Source organism: Vitis vinifera, chromosome 6, assembly GCF_030704535.1.
Source record: "Vitis vinifera cultivar Pinot Noir 40024 chromosome 6, ASM3070453v1".
Classification (NCBI taxonomy): Eukaryota; Viridiplantae; Streptophyta; class Magnoliopsida; order Vitales; family Vitaceae; genus Vitis; species Vitis vinifera.
This window is the reverse complement of record NC_081810.1, coordinates 3,578,382-3,602,032: the sequence shown is the minus strand read 5'-3', so window position 1 is coordinate 3,602,032 and position 23,651 is coordinate 3,578,382. Positions and strand designations below refer to the sequence as shown.

At 37.1% G+C, this 23,651-nt stretch overlaps 1 protein-coding gene across 1 annotated transcript; it reads left to right on the top strand.

The window, feature by feature from the left end:
* Window positions 1-5,104: 5,104 nt before the first annotated feature.
* Window positions 5,105-22,074, top strand: SAND (SAND family). Its single transcript, XM_002285134.4, has 15 exons — window positions 5,105-5,432; window positions 5,747-6,530; window positions 8,300-8,379; window positions 9,133-9,204; window positions 9,355-9,394; window positions 10,552-10,653; window positions 10,904-11,025; window positions 13,421-13,553; window positions 13,653-13,744; window positions 16,297-16,378; window positions 16,586-16,650; window positions 16,825-17,127; window positions 17,246-17,340; window positions 18,963-19,027; window positions 21,787-22,074. Exons 2-15 carry the CDS (start codon window positions 6,030-6,032, stop codon window positions 21,880-21,882), a joined length of 1,848 nt encoding a protein of 615 aa, XP_002285170.1. The 5' UTR covers window positions 5,105-5,432; window positions 5,747-6,029; the 3' UTR covers window positions 21,883-22,074.
* Window positions 22,075-23,651: the final 1,577 nt, after the last annotated feature.

Sequence of the window (23,651 nt, the reverse complement as noted above, 5' to 3'; positions counted from 1 at the left end):
CAGGTTTCTTTGTCCATGATCAGCATCACAGCCAATGCTCTTTTCTTTATCACCTGTGAAGGCACTGAACACTAGTCTGCTAATTTTCACCTTTATCTTTCCTATTTGTGGAGCTTTTTTAGCATAGACAACCTATTTTATACAACCAGTTTCACTTCAGCTCATTGTAGCCTCCACTGTGAAGTTGCCCAATATGCTAGTGTCCCATGCAACATAGCCCACCTAACCATCCAAGATAACCATTTATTTATTTCCAAAAATAAGGAAACGTTCTTGATACTCATTTAATCCCATATGAAATGCAATCCCTCAAAAATCTTGAAAAGAACCCAAAATAGCACACCGACGTGGAAGTTTGGATGAGACCGGGTCCTCAACTCCTTAAGTGACAGGATCGAAACTATGTCATTCACATGTAATGAAATTTCATCCAACTTCCTGCCTCGGGTCCTTTCAAGAATTAACCACAAGGTTTAAAATGCCAGGAGCACTTGACAGAAATAATATCCTGATTTTTGCTTGAATTCAACTCCTACATTTGAAGCCCAGCCTTCAACAACCATAATTGCATAACCAATTCTGATCCTTTGATTTATAGTTCCACTTTGGGCCTTAGCTTCGTATATACTACAAGGGTTAGAAATCCACAGAAAAGGGCGGCTATTTTCCAGGGCATAGACCTGTCAGAGCTAAATAGACAATCTGAAGTTCAACAATTTTCTACACTATTCTTAGGAACTGAGACTGAGATACGATTTATGTTACAAAAAACCAGCACTTTACATGGGATAGTTTTCTTAATAAACTAACCAACAATAGGGATTTGCAGCTTAGTGTCACAAGATGCTTCAAATGACCCTCCCCATGGGCTTATATAGGAGGAGAGAAGCTTCTGGAGACTCCTGGAGCCACCTACACTAAGACATTGGTTGGAAGAGTGTGGAAGGTTCTAGAGATGTTTAGAGATATCCACACATCTCTACACTATGGTGGAAGGCATGAGAGGGGTCCAAGGCTTTCTAGAGAATTCTAGAGATCTTTTGTATATTCTTGTACATAGGGTTGTACATAGATTAGTGTAGGGAGTTCTAAAATATTCTTGATTTGTAAGGTACCCTCCAAGGTTCCAATGAGTTCCATTGGTGCCTATAAATAGGTGAGACCCTCATTTGGCCAAGGCACCACCCAAATCACTTGTAAAGACTTCCTTGAGTAATAAGAGCTTCCATTCTCTAAGAGTTGCCTACTAAGCTTCTTAAGCTTTCGAGTCGTGAGCATCTTAGCCTAACAAGCTAAGCATTGGGAGCAAGGCTGACTTAGCAAGATCAAGCGTCTTGACTTGCCTAAGTGTCGCACGAGCTTAGTGAACGACTAAGTCTGTGACAAGTGGTATCAGAGCGTGGCTACGAAGCGGGCATAGTAAAGGAAGCATGTTGGGCTCTAACGTAGAGGAGAGTAGCGAGCAAACCCGTGGGAGGGAGATTGAGCCTACTGCACGGGGCAGGGGCAATAAGGATAAATCTCGTGATGCCGTTGCCAACATGGAGGCAAGGTTAGTCAAGGTGGAGCTAGCCATGGAGGACACTCGAGAAAGATTGGACTTGATCGAGCAAGACATGGAGAAGGGCTTAGAGGATCTAAGGGAGCAGATCCAAGACCTTTGTGAGAAGGTGCTAGTCTCATAGGTTCAGCCAGTGTCGCATTAGGAGTTTGTGTCCTTCCAAGGAAAGGTCTTGAGCATGCTTGCTAGCATGGAGTCAAGGATAGAGGCCTTGGCCACTCGAATGGAGTCCCGAGACCAGGAGGTTAGGCAGGAGTTGGCCATCTACAAGGCTGTTGTGTTGGCACGAGTCATGGCCACAGAGGAGGCATCTAGGGTGGAGGTGCCGAAGCCACATGGGTTTAGTGGCAAGAGGGATGCCAAGGAGTTGGACAACTTCTTATGGCATATGGAGCGATACTTCGAGGCTATCGCATTGACGGATGAGGCGGCTAAGGTAAGAACTGCAACCCTCTACCTTACTAACACAACTACTTTATGGTGGTGTCGGAGGTTTGCCGATATGGAAAAAGGCATTTGCATCATAGAGATGTGGGAGGACTTCAAGAGGGAGATTAAGAGGCAGTTCTACCCCGAGGACGTGGCTTACCTGGCTAGGAAAAACATGAGGCGTCTCAAGCACACAGGCTCGATACGCGACTATGTCAAGGAATTCTCTTCGCTCATGCTTGAGATTCCTAACATGACTGAGGAGGAGTTGTTATTCAACTTCATGGATAACCTGCAAGGGTGGGCCGAGCAGGAATTGAGGCGTCGAGGTGTTCAAGACTTAGCCATTGCCATGACAGTAGCAGAGTCTTTAATGGATTATAAGAGGGGAGACTCCTCCAAGGTTGAGTCTTTGAAGGATAGCCACGCCATGGGTGGGGGAGACGAGGTTCCAATGAACCACAATGCTCCTAAAAAGGGATCAGGCAAGACGCTTAACGTCTGAGAAGGAAGGGGTAAGGCGGAAAGGAAGGAGTTTACGCCTAAAATCAAATGCTTCCTGTGTGACGGTCCACATTGGGCACGGGATTGTCCAAAGAGGAAGGCGCTTAGTGCCATGATCGAGGAGAGGGAGTAGGAGGACAAAGCACATATGGGCTCAATGCAGCTACTAGGTGCCCTCCAATTCTACTCGAAGCCTAGTACGCCTAAGGCCTCCTTACTAGCAGGGGTGCAAGTAAAGGAGGAAAAAGGGGAACGAGCTGAGGTAGCCCGCACACATATGGAAGAGGTCACCAAGGAAAAGGTGAACTCAATGGGTAAGAGGAAGCAACACTCTAAGCATCGAAAGCGCACGGGTCTGCATCCATCTGAAGCCTCACGAGAGAAGGAGGTGAAGAATATCTTGGCTGAACGGGTCACCAGGAGACAACGGGTCCCTCCTGTGATAGAGTATCTAGTCTAATGGAAAGGATTACCTAAGAAGCAGGTAAGTTGGGAACATGTAGATTCCTTGAGAAGATTTTGGAAACACATTGAGAGGTTTCAGAAAGAGGCAACGACGAGGACGTCGATGGCATAGGTGGGAGAGAGTGTCACAAGATGCTTCAAATGACCCTCCCCATGAGCTTATATAGGAGGAAGGAAGCTTCTGGAGACTCCTGGAGCCATCTACACTAAGACATTGGTTGGAAGAGTGTGGAAGGTTTTAGAGATGCCTAGAGATGTCCACACATCTCTACACTATGATGGAAGGCATGAGAGGAGTCCAAGGCTTTCTAGAGAATTCTAGAGATCTCTTGTATATTCTTGTACATAGGGTTGTACATAGATTAGTGTAGGGAGTTCTAGAATATTCTTGATTTGTAAGGAACCCTCCAAGGTTCCAGAGAGTTCCATTGGTGCTTATAAATAGGTGAGACCCTCATTTGGCCAAGGCACCACCCAAATCACTTCCTAACCAAGCAAGTGAGCTTCCAAGCATTTGTAAAGGTTTCCTTGAGTAATAAGAGGTTCCATTCTTTAAGAGTTGCCTACTAAGCTTCTTAAGCTTTCGAGTCGTGAGCATTTTAGCCTAGCAAGCTAAGCATTGGGAGCAAGGCTGACTTAGCAAGATCAAGCGTCTTGACTTGCCTAAGTATCGCACGAGCTTAGTGAATGACTAAGTCCGTGACATTAGGCAACCTTATGCTCCTTGTGATTGCATTTTGGTTTTTGAGTTTTCTAGCTACAACTCCAGCAGTTAATAATTGAAGCAACCTTGTGGATCATGTTATTTGATTATTTGAAGTTCCTTTTTTTTTTTTTCTAACTCCATTAATAACAATGCAATCTAAACCTCACACTGTTTGTGGATAAAAATCATCAGGACATTTAATAATGAAACTGACTAAAACAATGACTTCAGTGAGGAATATTCGGAAACCATCACAAATGATAATAAAAGGACTCAGGGTCTGACCCCACAGCTTAAGAATATCACTGCATTGATCTTCCACATACTAGGCATCAACATAGCATCAATTTCAAATCACTGCAAGCAAATTAAAACTGTAAAGAAAAAAAAGAAAAGAAAAGAAAAGAAAACATATACAGACACCACTTAAATAATCATAAGCTTCTTCCTTTGTGCTTAACCCATATATTGCAGTTGAGAATGGAAAATGCCTTTCTACCGCTAGGGATTTTCTGTGATCAAATGAATCAGTTTGATCGAAACATTGGCAGATTAGAGCAGAAGAGGGTTTAAAATGGGTTTAAACGGACACCGTAAGTCATGTGAACCCCTAAATAGCAAACCTTTTTTTTTCTGCACAAGTAGAAGTAGCACACAGGAAAATGCCAACAAACTCTCTAAAGCTCGCTCTCTCTCTCTCTCTCTCTCTCTTTAATATTAAGAAGGAAAAACTTGATTTCGTTTCTTGTTTCCTGCATTTTACCAGAAACCAAACAGAGGTCGCGGAGAAAACTTACATAGATTTTCTTCTCCAATTCCCAGACTGGGTGGCTCACTCGACTCTGAACCTCAGAAGATGACCTGGCCCATACCGTCAAGGGTCATTTTTTATGTTTTTAAAAATTATATTATATTTTTAATATATTTGATTGTTGGAAGCTGGTTAATTATGCCATAAGAAGTTTAAAATAAATTTGGAAATGAAAAATTAGAACTGACAACTTACTTACCCCCTTATTTTTCTCTGAAAACAAACATACCCTTCTTATGATTATGATTAAGAAGGGAAAATGACTAGAAGATTGTTGAAGTGTATGCATATTGTAGGCCCAGCTTTAATATGGGCCACTCTTAAAAATGTGATGTCTGGGCCCAAGCCTGAATATGGAGGCTTGGTGGTTTCCACACGGTAAAGCTGTCTCATTCCTTAATTATCAAATAATCAATGTTAATTAACTAAACAAAAAGTAGAACTAATTACTAAAAAAAATTTTAAAAATAAAATAAAAAATAATTTTCATGGAAAATCTAAGGGAGGATCACATCCATGCAAGCCTGACGTTGAGTCGACTCCGAATATTTAACAAATAAAATAAATATACAAATTTATTAAATGAAAAATGGAAAAAATAAAAAACGAAGGAAAAAGAAAATATTGCTAGAAAACACCACTACTTCATATCCTCTCTTTCTCTCTCTACAGAAAAACCGTAAAACCTCGACCTCGCCGGACCTCATTTCCGGTGGACGCTGGTGCCCGAGTCAGCGCCTTTTTTGTCTGTCATTCCGAACGGGGAACTCCGACCCGGATCTGGCTCCGGGAGGCAATTCCTGGGTGAGAAAATACGTTTCTAGGGCGAGAAACCGGAGGGATAGGTACAAGAACCAGCTTCAGGAGCTGGCGCAGAGGAGCTGTTTCAATCTGCCCTCATACACGTGCATCAGAAGGTCCTATCAAAATTTAACGGCGAGATCTTCGAAAAACTGGTGATTTTTTATTTTTATTTTTTTTTCTAATTAGATATGACAATTTAATCAAAATAATCCATATTTGATTTTTAAAAAAATAAATAAATTTTGATCTTAAAAATCAAGACGCCCCTTCAATAGTTTCCGACGCAAGGAAAATAATTTTTTTAAAAAATAATAATAATAATGCAAGACTCGCTATTGTCACTTTAAAACTTTAAATTAAATTTTGTTTAGGGTATGAATACTATAGTTAAGGTTTACTAAAAAGTCTAAAATACAACTCCACCATATGGGCCAAAAGACTAAAATCTGTGGGTTGGGCTTGGTAGACCATGAGCCATGGTAGCCCAGGCCGAAGGACGATCCGACAAAGAAGCAGCCCATCATTGCAAACTTGGGGCTAGCCCGCTCATTCCATTGGCGAGTTAAGACGATTGAACCGGTTCGCACGCTCCATTCACCTACTGGTCATTGGAGACGGTGACCGACTGGTGCTGAAAGCACTCTCGTCCTCTTCCTCTCTCCAAGACCAAACCATCCTTAAACCTAGTTTTCAGTTTTCTCCACTGCGCTCCAACGAATTCCGAAATATCGCCCCCCATATCTTACCCAATGTCGTCCGATTCGAGCTCCTCCATATCCAATGACGGCTCCACTGACCAAAACCCTAACCCTAGCCCCACAGCCAAACCCCTCGACTCCCTTCAAGATCGCTTGGCCTCGATCGCGTTGACTGAGCCCAACGGCGGCGCCGAATCGCCATCGGATCAGGAGCCTCAAGCCGGGGTCGCAAACGGATCGTTCAGTGAGGAGATCCAGGAAGTGGTTCAGAATAATCAAGCTGCTGGCAGTGAGGCGGTGGTTGAAGAGGTGAGTGAGAGCTTCACTCATGGAGTGGTGTGGAGGGACAATTCGGAGCATGAAGTTGATGCGCCTTCCAGCCCTAGCAGTAGCGGCTATGCTGGGGAACGGGGCAGTAGTAGTGCGACGAGTGAGTCTGGGATTGGGGAGGGTGGTGAAGATGAAATTCTCGAAGTTAGGAATGATGATTCCGTTGATGGGGTATCGGATTTACAGCAATCGTGGGTTCCAGGGAAGCGTCACGTCGATGAGGTGAGTTCAGTGTGGGGTGCTATTTTAGTATGTTCAAATGTTATTCCAACTCAACCTTGTTTTGCAATTAATTTCATTTGATTTATCATCGAAGAATTTATTCTTTGTTGAAGAAATTAGGAATGGTAGAGAATGTGGCAAGAAATTGGGAATGGGAGTAAGTTTCAAGTTCATTTTACATTGTTGGAACTTTTGGCTACCCGTGCATCGCCTATGGAATTGCTCCAAAAGTTTTTCAACTTTTACTGCCAAGTTGTTTTTCAACTTGCATGATGTGGTCACTCATCTCAAGACTCAAAGCTACACACTGGTGCCCAAAAACCCGTGAATGTCATTAACAAAACTTCTTAATTAATAGAATTGTTATAACATTTTTATATTTGATTTTCATTAACTAGAAACTTCCTTAAATAAGCTCCTAATTTTGAATGGAGAGAATAGAGATAGAGAGAGTGTTTGTTGTATCATAAAGGAATTCGAAGTGTCAGAGTGTGAGGACTGTACAGAAAGAGTGGAAAATTGAAAGAATTTTAATGTCAAGGAATTATGATTGTTAAAACTTGTAGACCCTGAGCCATTGGTGATGGCTAACAATATTTAACAAAATTAATTTTGTAATTTTAGCATTTCATGGTTTTAGTTGGAGTCTTTTATTTTATTTTACTAGAATTGATTTTAGTAGTTTATTTTCTAGTCAAGTTTCTATTTGTTTTAGTTTCAAACTTTTTTAGGGAAAAAAGGTCATGTTCCTACTAGAAAAGTAGTCTTAGTTTTTGTTAGAAAAATGAGTTACATGACTCTATATTGATTTATGTAGTTTTTCCATTTCACTGAATAGAATTTATTGTGAATTTAGTATCCATGTAGGCTTTCAAAGGTATGATTGCCTTCCATAGGGATGATTGTCTAGGAATCTTGGTAAGATTGCCAAGGATCTATTTCCTTTTTTTTTTTAAAAAAAAAAAAATTCTTTCCACCTATGTGTGATTACTTAGGAAAACCCTAGATGTGATTGTCAAGAACCTGATTTTCCTTTACATTTTTTCCCTGCTTTCTTTCATTCTCATTTCATTATACAACAGGGAAAAACACTATAGTGCTGGAATTTTTATGGTTCTGCATCTGTTTTGTATCAGAGCCTGTGTACAACACTATAGTTGTAGGTCAAGGTTATAGAGGATGCTACTAGTAAAGCTCTTTAGTCTTGAATTTATGCTCATAGAGGCAACCCTATTACTCTCACCCACTTATCTTACATGAACACTTTCCTTTAATCATCCCACCTTTGGAACCCATCAATCCATATGCAAGGGTTTATCTTTGAAGACAGCCCTTCGGTTTCTCACTTAGCAATGCTTGTCTCTTAAGAGAGAGCAAGTTTGGGGCTTGATTAGAGAAGTTCCCCTGACACTGGACAACATCATTCCATTGCCTCCGTTTCTCTGTGCACCTGCTTCGCCCATAGTGCTTATACAATGATTAAATGCTCTTCCTTACTGCTTCAGCATACGATTTTCCCTTTCTAGGACCCCTCTCCCCATTCCTCTATAGATAACTCATCCTTGCTTCACATCATTTAACTTTACACCTCAGTTCTCAGTCATTTTATCAATAGTAAGCTCTATGCAATACACAACATTCTATGACATGTTTTGTTTCAAAGTTCCATTGCATATAACCTTCATTTATTTTTCTCAGTTGACTCAGAAAATACTTTTAGTAAGATAAATGGAATATCATGCCCTGTTTGATTAATAAATGAAGTGCAGGACGATGCTTCTATTTCATGGAGGAAAAGAAAGAAGCACTTTTTCATTCTGAGTCACTCTGGGAAACCAATATATTCCAGGTGTGGTTCTGCTGCCAAGAAAATGCATATTATGAATTTTGCAGGCTCTATTAATCCCAATGCAGAGATCTGATACAAAAAAAAAGGAAAGAAAGAAAAAAAAAAAAGGGACTAATCTCAATGCAGAGTTTCAGTAGATTTGATGTGCATTCTGTTTCAGTTTTTCTTAGAGGGTATTTGGTAAATCAACTTAATAACTTAATATAAGTCATTAAGTAGATTAAGCATGTTTGATAAAATAATTTAATATTACAACTTAACGTTATTTTTACTTTTAAGTGTTAAGTCAAAATGGTTAACTTATATTTAATCTCAAATCTTTTTTGTCTCATTTGCCCACACTAGTGAAAATATATTTTAGAATTATGATTCCACGTCCTGACTTGTTTTTATAATAACTATTTTATGGTTATCTTAGGTATCTGAGATATTTTAAATATAGATGTTTTACAAATAAATTTATTGCATAAAATTAATGAAAATAAATATAAGTTAAAATCAATGAGGATAAATTGCAGTTAAAAATAATGAGGGTAAATATGTTAATTTAATGATTTAAAATAGATTTTAAGTTAACTTTACCAAATAACCTTAATACTAAGTAAAAAATAAGCAATAAGTTTTAATTTAACAACTTAAGAACAATTTAACTAAAAGTCAACTTAAGTAATTAAGTAATAATTATTAAGTTTTACCAAATGCCCACTTAGTCTCTGTTTAACTTTTGTTTCTTTTTTCTTTTATTACATCAAGATATGGAGATGAGCACAAGCTCGCAGGATTCTCAGCAACATTGCAAGCTATCATTTCGTTTGTGGAGAATGGGTATATTGCTATGATTTACCTATTTGATTTTAATTTATATTATATGATTAAGTTTTATTTGCAAGTATATGCTTATTGGTGGATTAATTTTTCATTGAAGAAAAACTTAAAAAAAACTTTCAACAGTTTCCTTTATTAATCTCTTTTCAGGGGAGATCGTGTCCAATTAATAAGGGCAGGAAAACACCAGGTTAGCTTACTAACCTTTTTTAGTCGTTTGAACTTTTTGTTGTTGGACCCTTCAGATATTGAGCCAGCCTAAGCACTAATGAATAAATCTTTGAAAACTGGGCAGCCTAACACAAAAAGAAGGAAATACCTATTTTATCTATCTCAAAAAACTGATTTTGTATTTCTTATTGTTAAGAGAGAGAGAGAAGAAAACCTTGATTCTCATTCATATATTGTCTACTTACAATTGAGAAAATATATATATACAAGGCTAGGAGTCCTAACTACCATATATGTGACCTATATTAAAAAAGGAAATATTGTACACTATAAATTCATTATATTCAACACTCCCCCTCAAGCTGGAGCATATACGGTAGTTAGGACTCCTAGCCTTGTATATATATATTTTCTCAATTGTAAGTAGACAATATATGAATGAGAATCAAGGTTTTCTCACCATCCATGCATGGGCCACTCTCATTTGAACATTGGATTTTTCTGAACTCATGCCTAAATGAGGGAGTTAGTAGTGTTTGAAATGCACTGATGTATGTATATTTTTTCTCATGTTTGGTGCAAAGGTATTAATCCACTATTTTATAAGGTTTTTCAGTTGAAGAAATAGAAATGCACTCCTTTTACAATGGGAAAATGTAGATGCATTGACACTTAAAATTGGAAATGACATCTCTCATTTAATAGAGAAGATTTAGACATATAGAATATAATGGCACATCAAAACTAGCCCCCTCAACCTCTGTCTTGTTGCTCCTTCATATACTCTGAACGAAAGGACTTACTCTGGTATGTTCCATTCTGTATCATATGGATTTGACCATGGATTTATTGGTCAGAATGAAAATGTTTCTGGTAGAAAGAATACCAATACTTCCATTTTAACAGATGAAATTGTTCTGGTGTATTTATCGATACATTGGAATTGGTCACATTCAGGAAGTACCTGACTGGACTTGCAAACATGTTCTGCCTAATTAGTATTGCTAACTAGTTTTAGTGCCCTGCCTGATAGTGACAAATTCAGATGATGGGAAAGGGAGGAAGAACAGAGGAGTATGCAACAGTTTGGTTTTGCATTTTATAGAATGTGTGATGGTTTGATATCTGGGGTCACTTTGTCTGGATTGACATTTTACTTATTTGTTTGTATTCCAGGTGGTTTTTCTAGTGAAAGGACCAATTTACTTAGTTTGCATCAGCTGTACAGAAGAGCCTTACGAGTCATTAAGAAGTCAGTTGGAGCTTATTTATGGTCAGGTAGCATTAGTCATTTCTCGCCACAAAATTCCTCTTCAGTTGTGTTTGGGTGTGTTATACTATTCTATGCTTTTTTTTTTGCATGTGCATTTGTTTTAAAGTTTTAGTTGCTTACTTGTTATTCTGATTACAAGTAGATTTAATTAAGACCTGCTTACCGCTTAAGCATTCTGCCCAATTCTGTTTTAACAAAAATATTTTTTGATATTTATGGTAGTTCTCCATTCTTTTGATTTTGATATGGATGCAGATGCTACTTATTCTGACAAAGTCAGTAAATAGATGTTTTGAGAAGAATCCAAAGTTTGATATGACCCCTTTGCTCGGAGGAACAGATGTTGTCTTCTCTTCTCTCATTCATTCTTTCAATTGGTTTGTTTCTCGCTCTTTTAGCTTGTTTTGTGTTTGTTGGAGCTGGAAATAGATAAAAAAAATTTCCTTGTTATAGGTTGGTATAGAGGAATCTACTCCTTGTCTTTGCTTAAGCTTTGTTGAATACTTTAATCTATATGTTACTTTCTCTGTTTAACCTAAGAATAAATTTTGTAGCTCATTGAACTTGTTTAGACATGAAGGAAATATCAGTCACATGGTAGAAGGAATTAAAAGGCAATGCTGAAACCTATAACCAAAATAAAATAGAATCATTATCTATTTTTAGGAGTCTGATGTTTATTAGGTGTTTTTTTTCTTTTTTTTTCAAAGAGGCAAACAAACAATATATTTATTAAAATGAAACAACACCCAACAAAAAGGGGGACTTTTGACAAGAGTACGGTAAATTAAAAAAATTATTCTTAAATTACCGTAGTAGGAAAAGTAATTCCAAATCTACGGCAGTTTTTGCCAGGTAGGAGAGCGGAGTTTGTCAAACTTGGAAATCGTCTTTTCAAAAGACGATTTCCACCAAACAAAAAAATTCATAAAATCGTCTTTTCAAAAGACAATTTAAAAAAAATATATATATATTTAAGTGGAAATCGTCTCTTCAAGAGACGATTTCCACCCAAATTTCAATTTCATATATTGTAATATTTTTAATTATCTCTATTTTATAAAAACAAATAATACAATTTAATATAAAAATATATTATAAATCTATTTTAAAATTACAAAATTAATTATACTCATACAATTATTATAAATATATATTATAAAATTAATTAATTTAATTTGCTAAATTTAATATAATATAAATAAAATTTATCTATTGTTTTTTTTATCTTTCACTTTGCAATTAAAAAAAACTATTATCAATTTATATGAAAAAATGAGTTTTAAAAAACAAAATTTTTATTAATTTATTAAATAATTATTTACAAAATAAATAATTTTGTTTGTTTTAATTTTTAAATTAATTATATTATATAAATTTAAGATTAAAAATATTAATATTTTAAGTTAAAATTTCATGTGTTTTCATAACTCTTATAACCTATTATACTTCATCACACCAATTTGAAAAAGACCGTTTGCTACCCTTTCATAGCTAGCCCATAGGTATAAATATTAAAATATTATATACATTTAAATATCCATTTTAAAAAAGAAAAGAAATATATAATTGTAAAATGTTAGAATATATAATAAAATAAAATAAATAAATTTAGTAATGGTTGTTAGCTATGAGAGGGTAGCAAATGGTCTTCTTCAAATTGGTGTGATGAAGTATAATAGGTTATAAGAGTTATAAAAACACATGAAATTTTAACTTAAAAGATTAATAGTTTTAATCTTAAAATTATATAATATAATTAATTTAAAATTAAAACAAAACAAAATTATTTATTTTGCAAATAATTAATAAAAAATTTGTTTTTTTAAACTCATTTTTTCAAATAAATTGATAATAGTTTTTTTTAATTGCAGAGTGAAAGAAAAAAAAAACAATAGATAAATATTATTTATATTATATTAAATTTAGTAAATTAAATTAATTAATTTTATAATATATATTTATAATAATTGTATAAGTATAATTAATTTTGTAATTTTAAAATGGATTTATAATATATTTTTATATTAAATTGTATTATTTGTTTTTATAAAATAGAGATAATTAAAGATATTAAAATATATGAAATTAAAATTTGGGTGGGAATCGTTTCTTGAAGAGATGATTTCCACTTAAATAAATTTTTTTTTTAAATCGTCTTTTGAAAAGATGATTTTGTGAATTTTTTGTTTGGTGGAAATTGTCTTTTCAAAAGACGATTTTTGAGGGATTAGTTTTTTTTTTTACTTGTTTTGATGCAAATCGTCTTTTCAAAAGACGATTGAAAAGTTTGGCAAACTCCGCTCTTCTACCTGGTGAAAACTGCCGTAGATTTGGAATTACTTTTCCTACTACAGTAATTTAAGAATAATTTTTTTAATTTACCGTACTCTTGTCAAAAGTCCACAAAAAGGGTACACATTTTTTTTTGATAGGTAAGAAACAAAAAGGGTACACATGATGCATACAAGGGTGCCAAAACGTGTATTAGTAACAACTAGATACAGTCGAAATTATAGATGTTCCAGTGCTGCCTATGAGCTCTTTGTGGGGTTCTGTGGACAAACATTTTCAATGTCTGGCCTTTCATCAAACTTATCAAACTGTAGAACCACATCCTCACATGTTGAATACTTGTACCATCTAGCCCAGTTAGATGGTCCACAAGTCAGAAAAAGAACTATTGTACCCAAGGAAGATTTAATCCAATCAGATTCTCAAATTACATTTCATTGTTTATTGTTTATTGGTTGATCATTTCTGTGGTTTCAGGAACCCAGCTACATTTCTTCATGCATACACCTGTCTTCCCCTTGCTTATGCGACAAGGCAAGCTTCAGGTGCCATATTACAAGATGTTGCTGATTCAGGCGTCCTTTTTGCAATACTAATGTGTAAACACAAGGTTTCTTCTGTTTTATTTTATTTTATTTTCTTACTTATGAGGACCATTTTCTCATATTAGTTATTTTTTAATATCTTACAACTTGAAGCTCAATTGTAGGTCATTAGTCTTGTTGGTGCACAAAAAGCATCTCTTCACCCTGATGATATGCTGCTGCTTTCAAACTTTGTTATGTCATCTGAATCATTTAGGCAAGTCAGATTAGCTCTGAAAATTTATGTCTCTTTCCTTGATCCTTGCTTGAACATTTTGTTGGTATCATATGATTTAAGAAGCATACAGATTATTTTGGGTATCTGTCACATGCTGGTTAAATGTGATTCTCTTTGTTACTCCTTGAAATGCGATATTGAAAAAGTTGACCAAGCAATTAAACAATCTTTCAAGTATATTTTGTTGGAATGGGTCAGGGTGTCTATAGGTGATTGCTCTTTGTTCATGTTGAACTTTATGGAGTGGTTAGGCTGTAAGTAAGGCGAAGTTGTTTTTTGTGTATCCCCCACTGTGCTTTTTTGGCTGGTTGGCATTCTTGTATTCATCGTGTATACATTTGTGTGCCTTTTTGGCGTGGTTTAATATAATCAATATTTAACTATCAAATTTTTTTTCCTAGTGGCGCCACTATCTGTGTTCTATTTCCATATATCTGTGTATCTGCATGTTCTGTTTTATAGGTGTATGTATGTCCCAAATAAGTCCTCAAGTGCAACTGGCTACTAATTACCAGCCTACCACAGTTTGAAAAGATATAGATAGTACCAATGTAAAGAAGACCAATCTTGTAAGTTAAGTGTTTATTAGTACTGTATGAAGAGATACCTAATAAGTAATGTGTATATTGAATGAAGTCCAGCAGTCCATCTCTCTTTCAGGATCTGGCGCTTTATCATTCGTAGGCTATGTGAGAACACCTTTTTAGTATCTCTTACCCTCTCAACATTAGATGATACTTTGGCTTGTCTGACACTTAATGTCAGGACCTTGCTAATAATTGGGTTTTTTGAGTTCATTGTGTTGGGGTATGTTGTATCCATTTCTTACAATTTGGTCAGGTTGATGAGTGATTTGAGTCCAATCCAACTTAAAAAATAATTAATCCAAGCTCTAATATGAGGTACTTAATCCAAGTTCATTTTTCTGAACTTGGGTTGTGTTCCGGTTGGTTGGGTTAGACTTGGCTTATTTGGATTAGACTTAGGTTAGTAAGATTATATGATTCAAAATTCATCTGCAATTTTTTTTTATTTAAAAGTTCTAAATATTTATACTAAAATTTAAATAGTAAATGGAATAAAATTTCAAGATAATAAAAAAATATAATATGAATTATATATCTTTCTAGAAAAATGAAAAAGTATATGATATAATTATGATTTGATATTTTTCCTTAAGAATCTAAAAAGAAAATGAATATTATTATATAAGATGCATTATAAATATTATAAAAATATTTAATTGAGGTAGGCTCCGGTTGTTTGAACCTTGGCTTAAGTCCAACCCAAATTGGTTCTAATTGAAAAAGCTTAACCCAAACCCAACCTGAGTATTAAAAACAATTGCCCAATCCCTCCTACACATAGGGTAGGATCAAACCAACCCGCCCAAGTTGCATTCCTAATTTTAGCATGTTCTTTCCATTGTTCTTGGGCTGTTTGTATGTCTCACAGTAGTTTTGTGCTGGCAGTGGTGCTTTATGCCACTACTTCTATTGTTTTTTGTTCTCTAAACTGTAGAAGGGTGTCATTTGTGTGCTGTTTAATATAAAATATAAGGAACTACAGATAGAACCCTAATCTCTCTTATGGACTACCTTTTTTATAAGCAAGGAAAACACTGCAAAGGGGGTTTAACCCAAGTACATGGCGAGTATGCACTTGGAGAAAACAAAAAGAAACAATTTAAACTCTATAAAATGAGCTCCTAATATACTTATATGCATGTATTAGATTTTAAGCTTCAGTTTAGATTATAATCAATTACTCTGCTAGTGGAATTAATTCATGAAAGATGTTGACCTTATTGTTTAGAGCTCTGGATGCTGTTTGTATACTGCCAACGGTTCTCCAATAGCTTTATGGTTAGTTTTCTATGTCAGCCTATATGATTGTTTTTTCATGTCAGTTTATATGCCCTCTATTGATGGCTTCATCATCTGTTCACTGGCATTTTCATGGAGATAGGCTATACAGTGCTTTAGTATCTGATCTCATGTCTTGTATATATGCTCAACTAGGTACTTGCAGCTTGACCATGAGGCTTATAGATGTTTACATTTATTGCATCTGAAGCCCTGCAGCTTATTCTTGTGCATTGCTGAATGATTTAATATCATAAGCCTCCATTATTTGATATTTTTTGCTTTAATTACTTATTGTCATTATTTGATATTTTTGGCTTTAATTACTTATAAGCCTCCAATATATGCTCAACTAGGTACATGCTTAGCTTGCAGCTTGACCATGAGGCTTGTAGTTGTTTACATTTATCACATCTGAAGCCCTGCAGCTTATTCTTGTGCATTGCTGAATGACTTGATGTCATAAGCCTCCATTATTTGATATTTTTTGCTTTAATTACTTATTGTCATTATTGTATGTTTATAACTTATACAACAAGAATATCACATGTGAAAAATGATCTTAAATATCCTTACTCTGTTGAAATGGACTTAATCTTGTTGTATGGGTGGTTGTGGTTGAACTTGTTTGTGGAGTTGTAATCTTGTTCCATGGGCTTCATGCAGGACATCCGAATCTTTCTCACCAATTTGCCTGCCAAGATATAATCCCATGGCATTTTTATATGCTTATGTCCATTATCTTGATGTGAGTGGGATATGTCTCAAAGACTTCTTTTTCTTCTCATACTCATTCAATGCTTACCTTCTTGGATTCTGTTCAGTTATTGCATTTAGTCTTGGGACTGAAGAACCACTGATAGTCACTTTCTGCACTCAACGGATGCTTAATATTTGTAGCACTCATGCAAGAAAGAGCATGAATGGTTTTTTTTTTCTTACTTTCTTGTGGCAGGTTGACACATACTTGATGTTGCTTACTACTAAATCAGATGCTTTCTATCATCTCAAAGATTGCAGGTAAACCATGACGCTTTAACTTGATAAATGCTTGGTGAAATTTGATAGCAGAAGCCAACTAAATATTTTCTCCACATGAATGATGGAAAATTCACATCTTCGCCTAGTGTGTTCCAGATAATTTATTCTTGTTTCCTGTCTTCTTCCTGTGTTAAGATTTAACTAATTCTATAGGCTTCGTATTGAGACGGTGCTTTTGAAGTCAAATGTTCTCAGCGAAGTTCAGAGATCCCTGCTAGATGGTGGGATGCGTGTGGAGGATTTGCCTGTTGATACATCTCCTCGCTCTGGTATTTTATCTGCTCATTTAGGCCAGCACAAACTTCCAACAGATTCTCCAGAAACATCTAGGGAAGAATGTATTGGTGTTGGTGGTCCTTTTGGACTTTGGCATTTCATATATCGCAGCATATATCTGGATCAGTATGTATCTTCGGAGTTCTCACCACCAATTAACAGTTCCAGACAGCAGAAAAGGTAAAAGTGTTAAATCTTTGTGTCAACTTCACTGGACATGAGTTCTGGGTTCTTTTCTGTTGTCTATGTCTTTTCTGCTTTGTTGCTGTCAGGAAAATAACAAGTTCCTCTTTTGCAGATTATATAGAGCTTACCAGAAGCTTTATGCTTCCATGCATGATAGAGGAGTGGGCCCCCCCCATAAAACACAGTTTAGAAGGGATGAAAACTATGGTAAAATGTTTTTATCTTTAATTTATACTAATTTGAAATATGAGAAATATGTGCATGTGCATGAGTAGTTTCCTAATCTCACTTAATCATTTTGTTGATGTTAATTACATGTAGTATGAGAAACATTACTGACGAACCACCAGAAATGTACTAAAAATTGGAGATTGGAACCACTTGAAGCATGTGTTTTCTCACCTGCATATGCCTATAAAAAAAAATGTGTTTTCTTCAATATGATTGCAGGTTCTGAGCTCTATTGACCAAAAGTTAAATATTCTGAAAATGAAAATATAATGGAACAGTGTAAAATTTTGAAGAAGGTTCGAAGTCGTGACTATGTAACTTCTTTAGATGCAGAGGAAGCCTCGGAAAATTTTTAAGGTGGGTATGTCATGGCCCATCTTCCATCACTGTGGCATCACTTACCTGACAAATTGATGAATTATAAATAATATCTGAACTAATCATACAGAGGAATCATTAATCAGAACATTTTGACAGCCAAACTGAAAATGAATAATTGATAAATGGAAGTTGAAATGTCTTGTCTGTAACATGAGATTGGCATAACTTGGTCCCATGGTCTAGTGGTCAGGACATTGGACTCTGAATCCAGTAACCCGAGTTCAAAAACCTATAAAAAAATAACATGAGATTGGCATAAAAAAAAGGTAACCTTATTTATATTTCTAAAGAAAATGTAGAAATTTACATATTTTTTGGAAATTATTATCATCTTGATCGTTATTGGTGAAAGAATTAAATAAAAATGGATGTCATTTAACGCATGATGTTAATTCTAATGCCATCCTTGTAATAATAACAGCAACAAATTAAAACAAAAGCCTTTTTCTGTAAAAGTATATTTATGTACAAAACTTGATGAATGATGAATACTTTTTTGGAATGGGTCAAAGTATACATAGGCGATCATTCTTTGATCACGATAGGCTTAGCTCCAAATAAGGAGAAGGAGCTCGTGCGTTTGGTGCCAAATGTAAACATCATGTGTATTTTGCTGCCCCATTTGCTTAGGTGCTATTAATACATATGCGCCTTTTGCATGTCTATATATATGTATATAAAATGTGCAAAACTTGTGAATATAGGGTTAGCATTTTCCTTTACATTTAATTTTTGAATTATGGAGGGAAGCCTTATTTTCTCTCAACTACTTGATTTCTCCTATCTACTGTTTGTGTTTATTCATGGAAGCTCTCTCCTCTCATAAAGTGGATGTATAGACCTGGCCATTGTAAATCATTTGCTAAAAAAGTTTCCTTTACTTGTTATTGCTATACTGAGCATGTTTGTCAAATTGAAAGCTTGTTTCACTGTTTGCACATTTCCAAACTGACTATTATTTGGATGATAAACCTTTTGATGTTGAGACTTTGTGGTAACTTTTCTTATTCATGCTTGAATTGTACAGTAGTAAATGCTTATATTAAGTGATCAGGATTGTCTCTGTTGTTTGAATGTCTTTTGCACTGTTAAAATAGTTTGTAGGTTCCATAAATTAATGGTTTTTGCAGTTACCCATAATTAATCTTCATGGTTACATTCCATCGCTTGACTGTAAGACTCCTCTGATGAAGTTCCATATTGCTTTTATGTGGCAGTTCTCCTCTGCTGGGTTACCCCGGAGTTTGAACTTTATGCAGCATTTGATCCACTTGCAGATAAGGTATGATTCCCTCCATCCTCCTCTACATCTAACAATTTTCTCATATATTACATCAAATATCTTGTGATTCGCATAAGAGTTTTTGTTGGACTTTATCATCTGCTAGATAGTTTCTCTATATGATCAACTAAAATTATTCAGTTTTCACATGTAATTAGCTGTGTGCTTGCATTATGTGGAAATGTAGTGTGAGATGAGAATTAAGGTTTGTATATGGTATTGTTCACAATGATAACTTGCTTCACCTTCTTACCCTTACAAAAGTGTGATTCACATGTATGTTAATTAAGAATGTTTTTATTGCTCATACCAGATCAGTATACAAATTCCTTTCACTGTTCATATAATTTGTCTATGAAGCATACTGCTCAAAAGTCAATATTGAACTTTGGTCCTGCCCAAGTGATAGCTTAATAGTAAACACGTGATGGTCTGCTTAGATGCTTTACATATGTCAGGGTCTCACACTCCTCTCATCACACATGCGATTTTAAACTTCTCTATGTATTGCTTGTTCTTATCAAATGTATGAACACCCCAACTAGGCATTTGAGAACAGATGATATCACTTGCATACCCGTTATGGTAGTTGTCACACCCTTGAATATCTCACTTAATTTTTCACGAGTGTGCGGTGCTAAGGACCCTTCCTTAGCCAACCTTCCTTCCCAGCGTTTAGAAAAACAGAGTAAAACACAGAAAGAACAAAGCAACAGGGACACATACGAGGTTACGGGAATCCTTTCCCAACTTGTATTATTTCACTCTTACAAGACAAAATCATTTCCTGAACCAGAGTACAATGCTCTCACCCAAGCATACGAGAAAGAACCCTTTCCCCAAACTCTCTCTCTCTGTTTCAAGGCTGCAGGAGCCCTTTTAAAAGACTCAAGCTGCAGTTACAAATTTGAATTTCCAAATTCAAATGTTGGAGCCAACTTGGTGGTTATGCAACTGGCCAGAGCTGCCCTTAACTGCCTTGCATAACCACCCACCACCCAAATAGTGGCCTGCACATGCCACCCACTTGCACCAGCCATCATCCCTCAGCCAACTGCAGGTCAAATGACGGCTTGACTTGGTCACTTGCTGTCTGAGCTAGCTGCCACTAGTTAACTGCACTACCATCTTCTCAGGTCTTGCTCGCCAAGCTGTTGGAGAGTCCCCCTAACAAGCCAACTCCTTCCCCGCAAGGTGCCTCTTGTGACCAGGTGTCCAGCAGCCTGTCTTTGATCAAGGTCCTTTGAGCAAGGTAGCGTGCACCAACCATCTGACCAAGCGTCTGGTGCATCTGTGCCTTCCTCACACTGATGTATGAGCCCGTGTCATGTCTAGGTGTCCATGGCTTGGGCTTGTTGCTTGCTTCCCCTGTCCGGTCCGACGTCATAGCAACGAGTCATGGCATTGCGCCCATGGCTGATCCCTCTTGGTGCACAGGGCATTGCGCCCCTGTGCTGTGCGTAGGCATCATGGTGCGAGTCAGCTATTGCTTGGTGCCATCAGACCATGGCATTGTGCCCATGGTTTCATTAGCTGGCTCACCGCACAAGGCTTAGGCGCCCTCGTGCCTGTGTGGGGAGGGGGTAGGCCGCACCAGGCCCCGTGCCATTGCGGCCGCGGGGTGCACACCACACATGTCGTGGAGCCCATGTGTGCATGATCGAGTAGCGTCCGTGTGTCTTCGACAAGCCCAAGGCCCTGCCATGGTGCCTCCTTGGTGCAGTCAAGGCTTCCCTTGGTGGCTCCCTCCTTTGAGTCACCTAACCCCCCCCTCCCCTTCTCCTAAGAGAGCAATACGGGTCGTTTTCATTGTTTCTTGAGGAGACATCAATATGCCTGAGGAGACATAATGGAATAATAAATAATTATAAATTAAAATTCCAAAAGTCCCTCAACCTTCATCTGCACCACCTAAGTCAGGTGCGCACACGATGCCCATCTGGTGCGCACGCGGTGCATGTCTGGCTCACCCACAGTGCGCGCACCGCAGCGCGCGTCTGGCTCGCCCGTGGCCTCCTCACATAGCCCTTAGAGTCTGAACCACCAAACCTCCAGGCTTTCCCTGCTTTCATCCTAGGCTCTCATGGGTGCAAGGCCTACCCATGAAGCATATTCCTCCATGGTTAAGTCAAGGGCTAAGGAGCTGACAATAGTCCAGTTGGTAAGGGTGAACACTGAGAAGTGTGGTCCCAGTAAGTGGCACATGGGTTTGAGTTCGAATCCTGCTACTAATGATACCCTGAATTTACCTAGTGCTGGTTGTTGTGGGGCGATCAGCACCACGAGGTTTGGATCCCTATGAAGAGTCTCAAGGGCTTGGTCATGGAAGGTTCCTCAGTTTTGGAAAAAAAAAATGATTTCTGCTTGCATACTGTTCTCCTCCATCAAATGCTGCTACATGCCACTGCCTCCTGGAGGCCTTGTTTTTCTGACAATATCAAGTACTTTCTTTGATGATTTATTAGAAATTGAAGAGTTCTTGAGGTATGTGGCAAGGAATAATTGATAAGATTGGGAGGAACACAAGTCCTTTTTACCCTACAGTGATGTCCTCTCACCACCCCATTTTCCTGATAAAAAAAATTCTTTCCTACAAAATACATTTTGTGACAAATAAAAAAAGGTCTTATAAAAAACCCCGAAAGGCAAGTGAGGAAGTGCACAAGAATGTAGTTGATAATGCCAAGGAATCTCAACTGTTGATTTAGCATGTTGCCTTTTTCTATGCAATCCAATTTCTGATGGACATGATTTTGCAGGCCTTGGCGATACGGACGTGCAACCGGGTCTGTCAATGGGTAAAGGATGTTGAAAATGAGATTTTCTTGTTGGGAGCAAGCCCCTTTTCATGGTGATTTTCTCAAATATTTTGTAACACAGCATGGACTCTATAGTTAATTTTGTTTTTCTAATAAAATACCTCATATTTATCATTATTATTATTGTTATAAAAGAAATCACCATGATTTGTATCCTCTTGTTGTCAACCCCGCTTGTATACAAAAGTATATTGAATAAATTATCTGAGGCAGTATTCATTTCAGTAATTTAGTATCTAGCGCAACAGCCATGCTAAAACAGAATCCGAACCATTTGAGTAGGATTGGAAAGAAAAAATGAATAGTGTTCAGTGGGTCAAGGGTTTTTATTACAAGCACTAATTTGAGAAAGCTATGAGTCTGATTTGTATTTTGATTATGTCTCTGTGTTGCTGTCTTGTAGCCTGCATCATGGGTGAATAACTCTATAGAGTTGGAAAATCTAGAAATCCAACAGAAAATGAATTTAATACCAGATTATTATTATTATTTAAATACTGGATCTGGCTTAATAGAGAATTAGATTGTGAAGTGATATGCATGATCAAGGTTTGTCCCAAGATTAGGATCCCCTTCTCTTCCTGTCCCACACAACGAACCCTCACGTCTCCAATGTGGGCTGGGCTGCAATGACAGAGGAGGTGCCCCGCTTTCTCTCATCTTCCATTTTGTCATGGGTTTTTAGTGGTGGGTGTAACCCATTATCCATATGAGGATGACATGCATTTGCAAGCTAATGACGTGGAGCGCAAAAATGATAAATTTATATGATGTTTGATGGAAAATTTAGAGGGGAAAAGAGGAAAAGGTAAGTCAAACACCGGGGAGGTGTTTATATGAACATCCAAAATTGAGAAAGCAATTAGATAAATCTAGAAAGAATGTGGGTGTTTGAAAAGTGCGTAGGTTGGGGAGGTTGGGGTTGCATTTAAGTGAAGTGGGCATTGCCCTTGGAAATGTGTAAATGGGGAGAAAACGCTGTTCCAACGGCTTCTCTCGCCCTTGTCATGTGTGGCCTGTAATCCACTCATCACTCATATCATACATTGTCCCCATCACCCCCTTCCCCTTTTCCCCCTTTGGGTTAATTCGTCCAACACTTTTATTCCCTCTCCCCCATTCTCCACCCAAAACCCACTTTCAATGATTAATCAAACCTTCAACAACCCTCATTATTTGAATCATTATACCCATTTTCCTCCCTATTCACCAGGAAATTAGTGAGAATGATGGTTTTATCTATTTTGGAAAAGGGCAAAAAAATAAAAATGAAAAAAAATAAGGCCTTGTTTGACAAGAAAAAGAGTGAAGGAGTGAAAAGAGAGATTCCAAAATTGATGGGTGGATTCCAGGGAATATGAGTCAACTGTTTAAATGTGGAGAGTGGGAGAGTGGCACTGGGTCACCCTCCACGCGGCCTATTAGTGGATGTGGGGTTGGTTCCAAGCAATTCCAATTTTCAACTCGTCAAAAACCACACACTCTCTTTTTTGTTATTGGGTGGTGGTCAAACTTCATCGATTTCTGAGATTAATTAAAGGTTGTTCCCCACTAACCTCCCCCATGATGGTGAAGTCCGGCCATTTCTCCTCCCCCCCAATCCCTTTCTAATCCCTCCCTTCTCCATCACTTCCATGCCCATTTCTGTAATTCACTTCCTGCATCTCCCAGATTCCTTCCTCCTCATCATTTCTGTGTTAAGTGAAGTCCGGCGCCTAAGCCATGCCACCTTCACATTGGACTTTTCTTTCCCTCTCTTACAATATCTATAGCTATATATATATTCATGGAATAAAAATTTGTTG